The following is a 17,617-nucleotide window of genomic DNA, read 5'->3' as shown; positions in this document are numbered from 1 at the left end:
TGTGTGTGTGTGTAAGACAGTGAACTCCACATAGGGCTTTGTTACTTTAAATACCCTACAGCACAAGAACAGAGAGACAAGAAGGGAGATGGGCTGGGGCTGTGGGGGGGAGGGGTGGGAGGGGGGCGAGCGTGTTGGAGCACCTGTTGGATCATCTGTGCTTTAAACGTTTAATCACTGTCTCCAATTACACACACACACACACACACACCACCTCGCCCCCTCCACTGTTCTCTGCCCTGCCAGAAGTATCTTGTAACCACATTGTCTGAAAGAGCTGTCACACACACACATGCCCGTACACACACACACACAGGCTCAAAGAGCAAAGGGAAGAGGGAATATAATCTTATAGCAGCCACCTGACTACCATATAGCTTACCACCATGATAGTCCAAGCGCATGCCTCAGCACTCTGCGCGTTGGCACTGGAGCACAATGGACGATGATCCGCATGCCGGGCGCTGCTGCCATGCCAGCCAGCTCCACTTGTGATATCAGGGGGATAGGTGAATGTAGAGGATTATTTTTATGTCCACTCTGGTCATCATAATCATCGCCGTTTTACACATGTAGGTTCGCCACTTACAACGATTAGTTGGAGACAAGTGAATGCTCCAAAAGGAGATCCACCATTTGAAAGCAGTATAACTCACTCTGAGAAATACAGCTGCTGACATGAATGTGAACATTGGGGTAAAGGTTTAGATACAGCCTGTGTTAAGGTATTTGCCAAACAAATACTTTGACAATGGAATCATTTGCATTTAAACCTGAGCTATTGCCTAGTAGTGGATTTTGATTAACACTCTGAAGTGGACGTGAAGCCTTTTGGAAAAATAGAACACGAACGCACAGAAAAATAAAGATGCCAACCGGAACTGACAAGGAGCTATGCCCGGATAGATGTACTTTATTGATCACAAATTGGGAAATTCTTCCACAAAAAAAACCTTTAAGACCGCAGTTCTTTAAAGAGACATCTGAAATTGTTCAAAGGTGCCTCAAGGACCCAGCAAAAAAAGTTCTCAGGGAGCAAGAAATGGTTCTTCAGGGAACCAGCTGAGCCACCAAGAACTACTCTGGAAAAAAAAAGTGCTTTAACGAACTTTTTTTGTTTGACGTTTTTGGAACAAGCATGTCTTTAACTGGTTCACTGGTGCCTCAGAGGCCCATTAAAAAGAGTTTAACAAGAGCCTACCTTGCCTTTGATGCTTTGCATGTAAACGTGATTGTTCAATGAGTAAAACTAATGACACATCATCATGATCTGCAAGCAGCCATAAATGTTTTGCCATAAAAATCTTCTGCAGCTTCTGAGATGTGAAACCTACAGCAGTAAAGGGCTGTCATTCACATTTACAGCTTAACAAATGATTGACAAGCCCGGTGTGTAAACCGAGGGGTCCATCTGATTGCCTGTGTATTTTTGAACATTTGACCTGTGTTACGCTGAAGGCCTGAGGGGCCACGCTCGCCTTTGGCCTACATCCTTGTGTGAGATTGTGTGTTATGTGTATGCGCATTTCTATCTGTGTCTACATGCAGCTGTGTAGTGTGTGACTGCAGTGTGCATTTCCAGGGTCTGCCGTAAGTACACACACCGAGTTTAGCTGTTGTGTATGCATAAGGTTTTGCTTGCTTGTGTTTTTGTGTATGAACAGTATAGCAGTAGAAAATCCCTCAAAGCATGCAAAAGAAAGAGAGAGAACAGAGGCAGAAAGAAGGAGCAGTGGGTGAAACGACAGCTCAGTATGCAGGGTTGTGTAACACCTTATCGCTGTTTGTGTGTAATGTTTAAGTGAGGTCCAAGCAGGCCGCTGGATCGATACCCTGCGTGACCGTGGCAGTTGCTGTTTCTCTGCTTGCTAACACAACACTGCACATGCATGCGCGCACACACACACACACTCACACCTTGAAATGCACTCGAAGATCCATGACTTGAGAGTGAAACATTGATGCTCCTTTGGTTCGAGTCAGATACTGGTTCCTAAGTATTTTAACAGAGAAAATAATCACATGGAGTTTGAAGGCTGCACTCAGGTGCTTTTAACCCAAGAAATCTGATAGCATTCCAGCATCACCGATCTCATGTTTGAGGATATAATTGTAGTTTGTAGCGGTAGTGGTAATTGTTGTAATTGTAGTAGCTATTATTATTATCGTTGGTGCTAATTTCTTAATTTTATTGTACGTTTCCTTGAAACTACCTTGTATTTTTTTTTTTTTTTTTTTTTTACTAATGTCCCAGTATTTCTTTCTAATTTGATACCTTGATTTGATCATCTTTTTCCCTATGCTTTTGAAAGAAATCAAATGAATTTGCTCAGGTTTCAAAGGGTTAAAATGATGTTTTATTTGCAGGCTGTACGTGGATTATTGACGATACACAATCCTGCTAAAAAGTAGCAAACACTGTAAAAATCTCCATGTACACATCATTCAGTTTCATCTTCAGTTTGAAAATCTCATTTTTCTTCAAACAAGGTAAAAAAATCTGTCAGTGGGATGAAATAATCTCACTTGTTTCCAGTGTTCATTTTCTTGATCCTGGTGGGCTGAGCTGTATTCTGCCTGTTCCAACATATTTGAAAAAAAAAAAAAAAAAAAAAAAAAATCCAGACAAATAAAAATGGTAGAGTTCTGTTAAAAACAAGACTTTAACACTAAATGAGACTAAATGACTTGTAAACATGGAGATTTTTTGTGGGGAGCCAGTTGTGTTGGATAAATTAAATTGTTCGGTTTGGGCCTGTGCACTCCTGGTGTGTATGAGGTCATGTGATTTGGAAAAAGAGTAAATAAGCCTTGTTTGACAGGTTGTTAGACAGAATGAACTCACAGCCAGGGACTAGATCATATTGTATACACCTCACACCACCCGGCAAATCATTCAAATCAAGAGTGGGATTTTCTGCAACTCTCCAATCTATGCACAATTTGTTCTCCGACACTGTTTTCCTTGACTAGCATGCGCCTGTTCTCCACGGGGTGCCGGGTAGCCCAGGCCTGTCCTTCCAGCCCCGGCCAGCCATCCCTCTGCCTTTAATTGGAAAGGGGTAGCGAGCTGGCGAGCACAGCGCTGGGACCGGGGTTTTGGCCACTGAGAACGCACTAGCATTAGCATTGCAGTAGTGCAACCTGTACATAATGATAACCTCAAGCTGCAGCCACTGGGAGCAGTCTCTTTGCGCACACACACACACACACACACTCACAACCGAAACTCCCTGCCCCCACCTGCCCCTGTGCACGCAGTCACGTAAACAAGCAAGTGTAATGTAGCCCCAGTGGTAGGGTGCTCGACGATTGGAGGTGGGGGGGAGTCAGCGGCCGCCGTTCGGCTGAAAAGTGTGTGTAATGAACTTGAGTTCCATTGATCGGGACTGAGAGTACAGAACCGGGGGCTGTTTGTCCCAGAAGGGCTGCCGTACCGCACCTCAGCAACCCCTCATAAATGTTTGAGAGGATCCACGCTGCTTGGGTTTAGATTCTCCGTTACAACACGCACACACACACACACACACACATACACACACATCCAGGTTCATTCTGATGATGGATGGATGGTTGTTGGTGGTGGTGGTGGTGGAGGGAATCGATCGTTATTTCATTCTGATGACATTTGCATGGGTGTGGAGGGGCGAGGGTCGGCTTTGCATGGCGTTTGAAGAGACTCAACAAAAGAGGGCGTATGTGTGTGTAGAATTTCCGATTCAAAAAAAAAAAAAAAAAAAAAACTTCTGCACTCTTGCAAGTCTTTGTATATGCGTGTGCATGTGCGTTCATTTGTTTTGGCGGGCTCTACCTTCCTACGCTGTATGCAGCGAGGCCCTCGGCTGGTCCCTGGAAGCCCCCCCTGCACGCTCTCCACATGATTGATATAACCACTGCAGATATCACTTAGAAAACAACTGACGTGCCAGGCCGTCTGTCCGCGCCTCCTCTCGACAGCTAAGTACCGGCTGGCGGGAGGTCCTCCACGTTATGCAGCCGGTAATAAAAGTTGAGCATTGATTTTCTGTAGCAGCTTGTAACTGTTAATGTTGAGACATCAATAGCCAAAGCAAAGCGCCGGGGCCTTAATAGGAGGCCGAGAACATGGAGGGCACAGGCGGGGCAAGCGGGGGCTGACACTAAATCATAGAATCTATCCCTGCCGATCGATAAGACAGTAACTGCAAGTGTCCCTCTGCTTTCCTAATGTTTTATAATAAACTGACAGCCTGTAATAAGGCGGAGGGAGAAGGAGAAAGAGAGGGAGGGAGAGATGGAGGGCAACGGTTTCTCCCTGCATCTATAGCTCACCCTGCCTTAAATCACCCCACATGGGAGTGAAGGAGAGGAGGGGAGGAGAGGAAAAGGTTTTTTTTTTTCATAAGAAAACTTTTACAGGAGCATCTGTCTGGTTGGACTCCCTGGTACGGTAGTTAGTGTATGTACTGATGGAAGAGAGCACAAGCATAGTGGACGTGGCCTGTATTACTTTGGTGGGGCAGTGTGTTAAAGTGTACATTAAATTCCACTGCCATCGTACAGCCGTCATCCGTGCTGTTATGAGTCTTGCCGGCCATGGATGGAGTTCAGATGCACAACTCGACCGCAAAACTCCTCCTAAGGCTGGGATCCCACGCAGTATGTTGGACTGGCTGATGGCGAGAGAGGACGTGACTGAGGCATCATTCTGCTGCAGGTGTGTTGCATTGTGATGGTGTTGCATGTGTTGGATTTATTCTGCTCTATGGTTTTGTAAACTGGGAAAAATCTTAGTTTATTCAACAAGTCCTCCAACCCATACGACCATACAGGTTGTTCGTTCCAGCCATCGACTACAACCCACAGGAGCATCTCCTACATTAGTAGTTGTTAAGCTATCTGAAGGTTTGAGTAATGGTTAAGCTTGGGAAGCATTAGCTATCATTGACAAATATCAGGTGGCAAATATTTGCTACCAAAGATGAACACTGCTTGGACTTGAGCTCGGATCGACTGAGGGAAAGTCATGCTGATAAACCCATTAACTACCCAACCACCTCCTTACATGGACTTTGCCGCTCCCTTGATACTACACCACAGTGCCATTATTTACAGGACAGCTAGATGTCACTTAATTTTAAAACGTAACTGTTGATCATGATAAGCTGCTGCTTTGGTCATACTTCCAGGTTTTAGGGTTGCAGAATCATAAACCCTCATATAACAAAGCCTTGTGTTACACAATTCAGTCAACTCGTCCCATCTTCGCCCTCTGCCACACTGAGGGCTGACCACTGCCTGGGAATGTCTTCTGCCAGAGAGTACAAGAAGCAAAAGACACTTATTTGAATTCACGTCAAATGACGCTACAAATGGCAAAAATTTCTGCTCCATTAATTACATGGACCTTGGTGCTCTTCATGAAATGTTTTGTGATAAAAATATATTGCCAGTGAAACAAAGTTGCAATCAAAATGTATCTAAATGTAATTCTCTCAATATGTATGGACCACATGTGGGACTCTGGTAGATGTTCAACAGTAGGACTGACTACAATGAATTTATGTACAATCAGCTGTTCCTCTTTATCTTTTGGATGTGTACAGAACTTGTTTTGACCTCTTCAGAGTCTGTGGCATTTTTGCATCTTTGGCCTGCAGTGGACATAGAGTGGCTAGATAGCTAATATAGGTTTATATTTATACTTTCAAAATATGCAGCAGATTGTGTCCACTGTCCATCTCTTCTTATTTGATGACTACTTGATTCCCTTCAAATATTTCTCACCTGCATCTGGGTTGTAAACACATTTTTGAGGGTTTTTTTTTGATCAAGCTACCTGTCTGAAAATACTGTAAGATCCCAGTGCTACTGGGACCTCTGGAAGAACAACAATGATGTGGCTGTTTTCATCTTATCAGGTCATTATCACTTGAGCGCGTAATACTAGGGCCTGTCCATTAACAAATCCCCCTCCAAACAAACTCTCCCATTCTGCTTTTTTTCACCCTCTGATAAGTGACCTTGCTTGAGCCCAGATAAAGAACCGTGTCAACATAATCACCATATAAATCCTCGCAAAAACGTGATAAGACTTTAAAAGAGATGAAAAGAGGACAGGCGATCGCTGTAAATTAGAAGGATACTCTGGAGATAATTTGGGGCATGTCGAAATCCACCGGGATATTGTCAGGAACCTCCAGAGAGATGTAAGGCAAAAAGGGGAGTCGGGGCAAGGGTGAAAGGCAGCAATCCCCAGCTTCCCCACCTCCACAATTCACCGCAACTCCTGCTTAATGACAACAGTCTGCGGTAATGCCAGGTAATAGTGGCAGGCCAGAGATCTGGAGCTTTTACTGCTTGATAAAGTCTGAAAGCCTTTTAGGGGGCCTCATTACATGGAATTCCCTACAAAGTGGCGGCCGGCAACAGCAGCTGACTGCTCGCCACGTTAGATTTCTCAAGCGAAAATTGACAGAGAATGGGCGGAAATATTAGGTTCATTGCTTTAGGGCATGCTCCCACCTACTCCTGATGAGATGAAAGAACATGAAAGAAAAGTCAGGACACTCAAACATGATTAGCCAGATTTGGCTGTTTCAGCGCTAAAGTTCGAGCAACTGCTGAGCGACTTTTTTTTATTTATTTTATTTTTTCCTACGTCAAAATGGCGGCTGATGGGGTGGAAAAAAAGCGATTTGTTTGAAAAGGAGATGAAAGTCCAGTGTTTTTCCATCAGCCCGTGTTTGCTGAGCACTTCGCTGAGCTTGAAAACAGAATGATGAAAAAGCACTAGATGCATTTGCTGTGTGCATGGATTGCACTTTATGAACCTTATACATTTACAGCCTCACCCCCCCCCCAATCACCATGGCTGTGTATTCCATTACTGCCGTCACTGGACCAAGCCAGTCACACATACAACTATTACTCAGTGTAGAAGCTGCACGACTGCACACACACACACACACACACACATACATGCATACATGCCAACACACCGTGCAAAACCTTCATCAAGCATTGAAATTGCATGACTTAACACGCACCCGTACACCCACAACCGCCAAACTTTACACATGTATTGATCAGGTAAGAGGCACATGTGATGACTCCATCTTGTTGACTTACTGCCCAGAAAACTGCCAAACTGCTTGGCTCACACCCACAGAAAAAAATAAAACAGTAAAAAACAAAAAACAAAACAACATATAAAAAACAAAACAAAACAAAACAAAAAAAAACGCCCTATTATCTAGATCTAATTAAGCTGTAAGGCATGGTGATGGTTATATGCTCTCGTATTTGGCCCCTGTACAGGTCTCATCGGGTGTAAATATTGAACCGTCACTGCCTCCTGATGTTAATCAATCCCCACCCGAATTCCAAATGATTCGGTCCGTTTCAGGAAATGAATATTTGCCAGGCATTATAAAGGGGAAAGGGGGGCGGTGTGCATGAATTAGCCAACTCCCCTGCTTGCTGGCCAGGGATCAGGACATTGATTCTGAGCAGCCTCGGCTGTTGCTTAATTAGAACCTACCTGTCTGGGAATTGCGTTTTCTATCTCTTGCTCTGAATGGATAGAGAGAAACGATAAGAGAGGGAGAGTGTGTGTGAGACAGAGAGAGAGTAAGTTCCCTGTTCTTTCATCAGGGTTGATCACGTTTGCCAGGTTTGTGCTGTTATCAGCAGATTGGCACCTGACCTCGCGGCACACACAACGGGAAAAAGCCCGCCTTTGCTGAGCGCCGCGCTAAACATGCTAATGAGAGACGGCGATGAAGAAGTGTGAGAAGTGAATAAGAAACAGAGGAGGGGGGTTGAGCCGCTGGAGATGGATAGGTGAAAACTCGTCTTGATGATTTCTTTTTGTTTTTTGTGAAGCAAATGTTGACAGCTGTTATTTGCATGCAAGAATTGTGCTTGTTTGCAGCTTGGTCCAAGATGACCTGAGACTGCCTTGGTTCTGCTGGAGTAACATTAAAAATAACTTTTACAGAAAACTTCCCTTTCAAAGCTACTGCAAGCTCATCCCTTTTTCAGACATTGCTTTCACATTTGTAAGAGCAATTGAGAGCTAAATGACCAGAGTTAAGACATTTTGTGCAGGGAGAGGATTGAGGGGGTTGGAGGAGAACTTGAAGCAAGGAAGCAAACAGATAACTGGCAGCTCAGACAGGGTGAAGAAAAATGAAGTGACGGAGGCAGAGAGCGATGGGTGAGGCGTGAGGGTGGAGGTGTGGTGATGGATGGAGGTGAACAAAGATGGATGTGAGAAAAGAGTGAAAGGGCAGCACTGAAAGAAGAGACAATGCAGAGGGGTGGATGGGTGGGTGGGAGTCTCTTAACTCTGACCTCAGAGTCCGACTAATCACTCCAGATAAGGTGGTGGTGCTGAGGCAGCTCTCACATCAGCTCTGCCTCACTGGCAGTCTTTGTTGAAAAGCACTAAGAATCTGAGGAATTAGTGCTATATTCCATATTGTTCTGAATCTTTACTTTGTTGTATGATTCAGGTCAGGTGGGATGAATATAGTCCTCATTTTCTGGCTTTATGGTGTGGAAAGTGGCAAAAAAAAAAGCAATCCCATATTTTGCAATTAGTTATTTGAGATATATTAATGAATGAATTAAATAAGTGAGTAATTAGTACACCAATCTGTTATACAGTTTCTGTCTTCTTCTTACCTTTAAGGCTTTATAAAGTTGGCTAAAGCTTTAAAGGGATAGTTCACTCATTTTAAAAAATGTGACATTATTTCACACCTCCTAGCTGTTATGTGGAACAGCAGTGGTGCTATCATCCTGCCATTGTTACCCAATGTTACTGATGATTGTTATTATATTATATGTTATATTGATATTGGCTGGATGCGCCAAATGCTAACTGTTAGCCTCTTGCCACTGAGGTGGACTTCGCCCCAGCTAACATTCTGAAAATAACCACATGAATCCACTCAAAGAACAGGCTAACAGTTAGCATTTGGAGCACTACTGTCCAACATAACAGCTAGAGAGGAAGTGAAATAATATGACTTCTTAGTTTTAGTTAAGAGTCCGATTCAAAATGAAAATCACGAATAACACCAAACAGTCGCAGAACCTTCACAGAGCTAAACTGTTCAGGCTCGGACTTCAGACTGAGGGCATTATTTAGGGCTTCGGCCACAAATCTCTCTCTCCACTGGGAGCATTTACCACTCAGCGCCGGCCCGGCCGCTTCTCTGCTTCTCCTCTCAGCTGACGAGGACTGACAGCACCTGCCTCCCCCAATTACACCTGACAGCCTGACCTGCCGGGCCGGGGTTACCGGCTACCAGCTGAACTGTGTCTGAATGCTGCTCGTGCATCTGCTTCAGCGCTATGTATGCTGTCTGCACTGTGCTTATTGGACCAAAAATAAAAGAAAGAAAGAAAAAAAAACCTTCTGCAAAATGTATGATTTTTCAGGAAAGTAGTTAAGGAACGCTCACTTTCTCATTGACACCCATGTATTTTTTAAATGACACAACGGGATTGTAAGCTTCCAAGCAACAAGGTATCACAGAATTCACTCTGGACGTAAACGGCCGGGTAACGTTTCAATACAGTTGAGGGAATTTGAGGTACAGCTCTCTCATAGTTAAAAAAAATCTAACCTTAAATGATCACAACACTGTAAATAGTTCATTTTAATTTGATTTACAAACATTTGGATTTCATCTCAAATCATGTATTTACAGAGGTACCTCTCTCTTTTTTCCTGAGCTGAAAACTCTCAAATTAAAGAGGAAACATGGCCATTATATTGCAGTTATGCATTTTTTTTTTCCACAAGAGCAATATGTATATACATGGGAACATGATCTGGGCCTGTACAAAAGAATTGCACCAACAGACTGAGAATGAACAGACCACCCCAGCTGCTCTGTGTGTGCCTGTGCCTGCATCTAGAATGTCAGTATAGTATTTGAACTCAGAAACTTTTTTTTTTTTTTCAGTTTCAGGTCTATACACTCGGAGCGTGTGTTCTTCTGGAGTAGTTGGGTTTTGAGTGCCTTGCTCAAGGAACATGTAGTCACTGAGGCAGGAAAGAGCATGTCTCGTTCACTCAGACCTCCTCAGGTGGTCCTCACTGGTTCAAGGGCACCTGCTCAAGGGCATGTAGCCACTGATGGACAAACACTGACCTCCGCCCGTGACCTTTTCCTAACTGATGCAGTCTCTAGCTGCTAGGCCACCCTGCTGCCTGGTCACTCTTAAGCTCTCTCTTAAGCCTTTGAAAGGAAATCAAAGGCCAATTTTCAGCGCTCTGACACTAGACAAGTACGACTACAACTAATCCTGTAGCTGACTCTGACCCAGGCTGCTCACGGGCCTACCAAACACTAAAGAAGATCAATGCTGGCTGAGTGATTACTCGCTCTGAGATGAAGCTCTCAGGACGAAGGAGGGAAACGCTTCCCCTTTCAATAACATAAAGGACTGAAACAGAGAGAGCATGATGGGTCACGGCACAGAGAAGCAGAAAATGAGTGAGAGAGGAGGAATTAAAACAGTAGAATAAAACAAAGAAAAAAAGAAAGTGATGTGTAGCTCCTGGAATGTTCACACACACACACACACACACACACACACACACACACTTAGACAAGTGCCTCCTCTCAGGTAGAGTGACATTTATCCCTGTCTTTATTGACGACTGGCTCTACAAAGAGCTCCGCTGGCAGGGAGGATGGTGACTGATTGTCATCCATCCACAAGGAGGGAGAGAGAGGGAGAGCGATGAGGAGAACAGAGTGAACAAGAGAGGGAGAGAAATAGAAAAAGAACTGGAGGGAGAGAATGCACCTGTGCCCTGATAACAGCCGTGGATGGAAATAGCAGTAGCAGTGGTAGTAGCAGCATTAGTGCTAAGCAGCCATCTCCATCTGGACAGTTACCTGCAGTCATAAGATCACACCACCAAGCAACACAACACACACCCACATGTACACCACCACCAGTGACCGAGGGGGGGCTCCTCCTTCAATCATCACACGCGCTAAAGCCACCAAATTTGGCGTGCTTGATCCTTGAGGGCTGACTGGTTTATGGTTGCAGTTTGGTGTCTCCAGCCACTTCCTGTCACATGACGGCCACAGACTCCCATTACAAATCTGTGTCAAACACTGTAGACCGCTGAACTGCCCTCCCCTTTAGCAACACATCAAAGGCATAATGTCGATAAAGGGATTCAAAGGATAGTTTTCATTTAAAGGGATCATTTTGAAAAATGGGATGTTATTTCACTTCCCCCCTAGCTGTTCTGTAGGTGCCAGCCTCTCATTGTTACTAAGTGCTGACTAACATTTTTAAAAATAACCACCTTAATCCACTTCAATTATTAAATATACAAAGTGTTTGTGTGATGATGTGGAGTAGAATCTTAAAAAGCAATGACAGAACTATTTTCTCTTCTTCAAGCTCTGTGCTGGTCCTCAGGTCCAAAGGCGGGAGCCTGACAGGGACGTGAAGCGGAGGAAAAGAAGAAGCCAGCCACCACATTACTGCCAGCTATCTCTGAGTACTATCTTTTAGTATTTTTGTCCTCCAACAGGCGTCCATGTGTTCAGAGACAAAAGCAGACACTAGCAAACTGAAGTGATCTGCTTGTGTCTGCGTGCTGGCTGCTGCTGCTCTGCTGCACAGTGATACAGCACGTTGTTCTGGATATTGATAACAGGAAATATAAATAATATAAATTTTCAGCAGTGCTCGTGGCTGTGGCAGGGATCTAACCTGTGGCATGCAGGACACAGGTCGCTCCTCTAAGTGCTCGTGGTAGCCGAGGCGCTGGTGAAGCGCTGTCCTGTGTGTGAGAGAGGTGAGGCACGGCTAATAGAGAGGGAGAGCCTCTTCTTTGTATTCTGCAGCCGGCGCAGAGCTACTTTCATGCCTCATTTCGCTAACTCCTTATTAATTGGCTCTGCTGGAGTAGACAAATGTGTGAGGATGCACAAATACACATCTGTGTACACCTACAGGCAGCAGTGCATGCATATCCACACACACACACACACACACACACACACACACACACACGCAGACACAAACAAGCATCACTGCTTTCTCCAAGTCACAAATGAATATTGGCTCATGGAAATGTGTACATTTTCTTTCACACAGCCGAATACATGCATACATAGACAGACAGACATGCACACACACACACACACACACACACACACACATACACACATTACACGCATATTGCTTTCTCACAGCCAATCACATGCACACATGTAAGTCTCTCTTCAGCTGTGAGATGATATTAATCACATCAGGTCTAAATCTCCTGGCTTTACCTCCCAGTCTGCCACTCCTCAACACACACACACACACACACACACCCCAACCCCCCGACCCAAGCCTGGCTCCGCAGCGGGCTGTGTCAGGCTCCTTTCGCTGGAGGCCCGGGCAACGCCGGAGAACAGGCAGTGCCGGGGGCGATACACATCCCTCAGGTGAGCCTTTCATTATGGATGATGTTTCCATGAAATTATTTAGACCCTGAGCCCCAGCAACCACTCCAACACACACACACACACACACACACACACACACACACACACACACACACACCGCCCCACTTCAACCCGCCCATCTCTCCCTCTGCCTCTCTCTCCCTCTCCCACCCCTGCTGTACCACAAACACTCCCACTAACACAAACATTAATCCCGCCTGATTACCCCTGTGTGTGTGTGTGTGTGTGTGTGTGTGTGTGTGTGTGCTGCTTGCCTATGCCTAGCATTTCATTAGTCGCTCCTTCTTCGTTTAGAGAAGGTAAAGGAGTGAAAGCATGACCCTGGTGGATTAGAGAGAGGGATGGAAGGAGAGAGAGAAGTGTGTGCATGTGTGTGTGTGTGTGTGTGTGTGTGTGTGTCAAGTGGAAGATGAGGAGGACATTTTTTGGAAAATATTCAACATATGTACACCACTGTTGCACACAGTGTTGTATTGGGGCCTGGATGAGTGGTCGCACCTTGACATCAATGGCTTCATTAATTTATGATGTTAAACTAGTGGAGTGTGTGTGTGTGTGTGTGTGTGTGTGTGTCCCTCAGCGACCGTTTGTTGCAGACTCATTAGGACAGAGACAGAGATGACAGTCTCCTGGCAATGTCTGACCTCGGCTTATAGACTGTGGAGCAGCTATGGGAATTGAACACAGTCACGTGCACACACACACACACACACACACACACACACACACACACACACACACAAACACAAACACAGTGAACCAACATTCCCCTTAACTCGTTTGGCTATTTATCCCTCCGCTTCTCTTCCCAAATCCCATGCCCCTCCCTCTCCCTTCCCAGCCTGAGCTCATTTCCCGAACCTTTCGCCTCACATTCTGCCCCCTCTCCTCCTCCTCCTCCTCCTCTTCCTCCTGTCTCCCCCCAGCATGCTCTCCTTCCTCTCTTCTTCCCTCTCGAGCCGACCTCCCCCCCACCCTCCCATCACTCCTTTCACCAAAATGTTGCCTCTTCCACGTCCAGCTATCCAGAGACGTGCCAATGAGGCTCTAGAAGCCTGAGCCTGTGGAGCTCATGGGAAAGGCTTTCAGAAACTCTTTTGGAATTGGAAATGTTTTTTGTAGTTTTTTTTTCTTTTTTTTTTTTTTTTTTTATAACATTCTGATCATTTTTAGGTATTTTTCTTATCATTTTTTTTTGTTTTTGATTCTTCTGTGTTTTTTTTTTGGAGGGGGTGGGGGGGTTAAAACAAACCAACTCTACCTGTCCTAAAACTGAAAATATTTTGTTCACTTAATGATTTAACCTGTTGGAAGCTGATTGAATTCAATTGACTTCTTGATTTTGATTTCTTTCTTGATTTCTTCCACAAAATGACCACAAAATGCTCCCCCCAAATGGAAAAACATAAAAACATAAAAGGTCATAAAATTACAAAAAGGGTAAAAAAAAAAAAAGAGGCCAGTTTAAGAAAAAAACTAAACAAATTAGTGCATTTTCACTTATTAAAAAAAAAAAAGCACGATCACCACGGGCTTCAGAAGGTTAGCAGTGTTACACTGTGATCCAGACCTGAAGAAGAGTAACATCAGTTTACTTCCCTTCCCAGCTGACGTGAACACTTGCAAGCCGTACTGATGGGAATCTCTCTGACCACGACCTTCTTTCCCATATGACATGAACACGGCATAATACTGAGTGTTATTTTTAAAAACTCATTTGTAGTTTTATTACAGCTAAACATTTTACTTCCATTTCTTAGCTGTGGGTGTGTTAGCAAGCTTCCCATTCTACCTCACTCTGCCTGTCCCAGTGGGAAGCAGAGCATCACCTGTAACCCTGCCATCACTTCCTGGCTGCATCTGATTGGACGAACGCTTCACGATTGGGCCCTCCTCTCCCAGATTTCAAACTGGACAAGCATGGCGTGTCTTTTGTAAACTTAGGAGAATACTTCATCGAAATGCATTTCTGAGAACATTTGTGGTGAGAAATAAGCCCTGCAGTCTTTATTTTAGATCAATGACGGTGAGTTAAAAGTTTTGTGGGAGTTTTCCACAGGTGGTGAGTCGCACCAGTCGCATAGACCTCAACTTTATGCAAATGAAGACGCCAACGTGACGCCACATCTCTCAAAATGCAATGCAGTGCTACCAGAATGCATTGCACAGCTGCCTATATTATGAATGGGAAGCGTGGAAAGGACTGACTCTGTGGTCATGTACCATTAACCCCCCCCCAACACCCCCCCAGATCCAGTGCTCCCCCTGTCCATCCCCTTTTTGTCCCATCCCACAGCCACCCCAGAGTTCTCAGAGGCTCACCCAGGCTGAAGAGGACCAGGAACTTGAGGCAGACGAACTCCCGCTGGTCCAGCTGCAGCGAGCGCAGCTTGGCCACCAGCTCCTGGGCGTGGCTCAGCAGGTTGTTGAGGGTGGCCCCTGCCTGCGAAGCGATCACCGCATAGTCCACCTGGAGTGGGAGGAGAGGGTCAAATTTAAAATGAGATTTCCGCCATACATTTGACAAATATGACCTGCTGCGACAAAATGAGACAAGCTGGAATTTTGGTGAAACAAGCATTTCTCCTAGAGCAGAGATAAGCTCAATGATGGAGTTCAATATGACTGGAGCCTAAGAACCTCAGCTGTTCACAGCAGCAGGAGGCTAGATAGACAGCCTTCACTATGGCTAGTTTCAGCGTGGACAGTCATCTAGCCAAATTAGCAAATCTACACAAATTTGTGTGACTGTAGTACATTTTTCTCAGTGAGTACCGAGAGCACTAGCTGTCATATCTTCATAATATTAGCTACCTCTCCTTAATATTAGCTTAGTACTAGCTAAATTAATGTACTTAGATTTTTTTTTTTTTTGGTTTGTTTTTGTTTCAGTCTGTTTCTGTCATCTCAGCCAGTGATATTATTTCTGCCTCTGAAAAACACACATTACATGGAAAAGTGTACAGGAACATCAGTTAAGTCCCAACTCCAAGTCAAAAAGTACTGACAAGATCTGAAATCTCCCGCGTTTGTCAACACCCATATGTGATGTCATTACAAAATCAAACATTCATCCAGGGTCATCCAGCCTTTTGTGCTGTATGGTAGTGAGGTTTGGGGTCTACTCATTAGAGCTGTACTCACTGGGACAAACACCTAATAGAGTCTCCACATGCAGAATTCTGCAGACCCATTTTACATATACACAGAAAAACACCCTCAAATGCATGTAGAGCAGAATTAGGCAGATACCCGCTGATAATAAACTTTCAGAAGAGAGCACTCAAATTTTTGAATCAGCTTAAATCCAGCCCCGGACAGCCTGCACTCCAAAACCCTCCAAACCCAAGAGCTGAGCCCAGAAAACAGCCCCCTGTGTCAGCTGGTGCTGAGACTAACTGCCCCCTCTCACACACACTCTGGCCAAGCTCACACACACTCTGACCAAGCCCTCACACACTCTGACCAAGCTCACACACACTCTGACCAAGCTAACACCAACTCTGCTTTCCAAAAACCAATCAGAGCAAATCACATAATAACACAATGTAAAGAAAACTATGGGGAGGAGAAAGTAAAAGCCAAAGTAGATTACAGTGTTATGTGGCCCTAAAAAGACAGTATGAATTGGCAGAATTCTCTACTGTCAGAGACAGAAAGCAGAGACAGATCCTGACCCAGGCCCAGGCTCAGTGGCCACCAACTGGCAATCGAAAAAGGACGACACCCAAAATCATGACAAGTTCAATTCTGTCATTTTAGACTTCGAAGCGCTACATGAGCTCTCCAAATTAAAAACACTCCTCAGAGAAGGAGACAGGACAGGCCTTTTGCTGCACTGAGGGACAGTGAATGACCTAGACACACACACACACACACACACACACACACACACACACACACACACACACACACAGGATATACTGTATGTATATCTAATTAATAATTAACAAATATTAATCTTAATGTTTATTGAAATGTTTTATGTATTGTTTAATGTTTACATTTTGTTATTCTGTCCAAATATTTAAACAAATTGTACTTTGTTGCTTTGGCAAAATTATTATTGTAACTTTCATGCTAATAAAGTGTTTTTTTTTTTTTGTTTTGTTTTTTTTTTTTGAATTTGAAGTTTGACTGCCTGCTACATATTGTAATAAAAAGCACTTTAAAAACAGGGTTCTCATTTAATAGTTTGTAGTATTTTATAAAGTAGTGTCACAGCTGTCTCCTGCACATCTGTTGCTGTAACAGCCACTTGATTACCAAGGATGAGGATTCCTTGCTACAAACATCCTTTTTATGTATTATTATTATTGGCTGGTATATATGATTATCAGAAGTTTTTTGGTCCCATATGTTGATACCGGTATTGGCCCCCAAATCTGCCAAGCATCTCCACAATCTGCCAAAATGAGTGACAGCACAACACTAAAACACATTATGGTACCTTGAACTGTTCATCACTGCTCATCATGTAATGATTTTCTCCCAAACTCCTCCTGTTTCCCCTCCCTTGTTATCTCCACCATGGTTTGCCCTCAACATGGGGTCAATAGCTTTGGTCTGTCAGTCAGAGAGTGATTTTTCTGACGTTTATTTAAGCATTAGTAAAGATGGACAGTCGGCTTCCGCAGTGCACTGGTGTGTTATGACAACATGCTAAGCCTGTTCTTATTTTTGACTGACTGAAGAGGTAGATAGGTAGACAGGAATAGAGAGACCCCTGAGTCCTGACTAACAGGCAATCAAAAACAGAGGGGGCCGTCCACTTCCCTCCTCCTCCTCCTCCTCCTCCTCCTGCTCACTTCTTCCTCTCTCAATGGGGTGAAAGTGTTTGTGGGGGTCAAGCCTCAACTTCATGCCCCGAACCCTTAGCTCTGCACAAGCCAAAAACTCCTCCAACACACACACACACACACACACACACACAACACATACACACACACACTCACATACATACGCTCCTTTTTCAGGTGCACTTAATATCTGCAGCCACAGCACATTTGTCTGGGAGGCAAGTCCTTAGCTGCCACTCACAGTAAGCAGGACCATATTAAATTTTTATATTTATTGACAATTCATTACCATAATTGACTGCGCCAGGGTTTCCAGGGGAAGGCAGAGTG

At 44.4% G+C, this 17,617-nt stretch overlaps 1 protein-coding gene across 1 annotated transcript in view; it reads right to left on the bottom strand.

The window, feature by feature from the left end:
* The window catches only part of nr5a2 (nuclear receptor subfamily 5, group A, member 2), a 91,761-nt gene that overhangs the window by 13,747 nt on the left and 60,397 nt on the right, over positions 1 to 17,617 (bottom strand). The window contains exon 6 of the mRNA XM_030049548.1: positions 14,811 to 14,958. Within this exon, the coding sequence (XP_029905408.1) occupies positions 14,811 to 14,958 (148 nt within the window). The remainder of the gene's footprint in view (positions 1 to 14,810; positions 14,959 to 17,617) is intronic.

This window comes from Myripristis murdjan, chromosome 4 (assembly GCF_902150065.1).
Source record: "Myripristis murdjan chromosome 4, fMyrMur1.1, whole genome shotgun sequence".
NCBI lineage: Eukaryota > Metazoa > Chordata > Actinopteri > Holocentriformes > Holocentridae > Myripristis > Myripristis murdjan.
The sequence above is the reverse complement of the archived record's forward strand: the minus strand, read 5'-3'. Positions and strand labels throughout refer to the sequence as shown.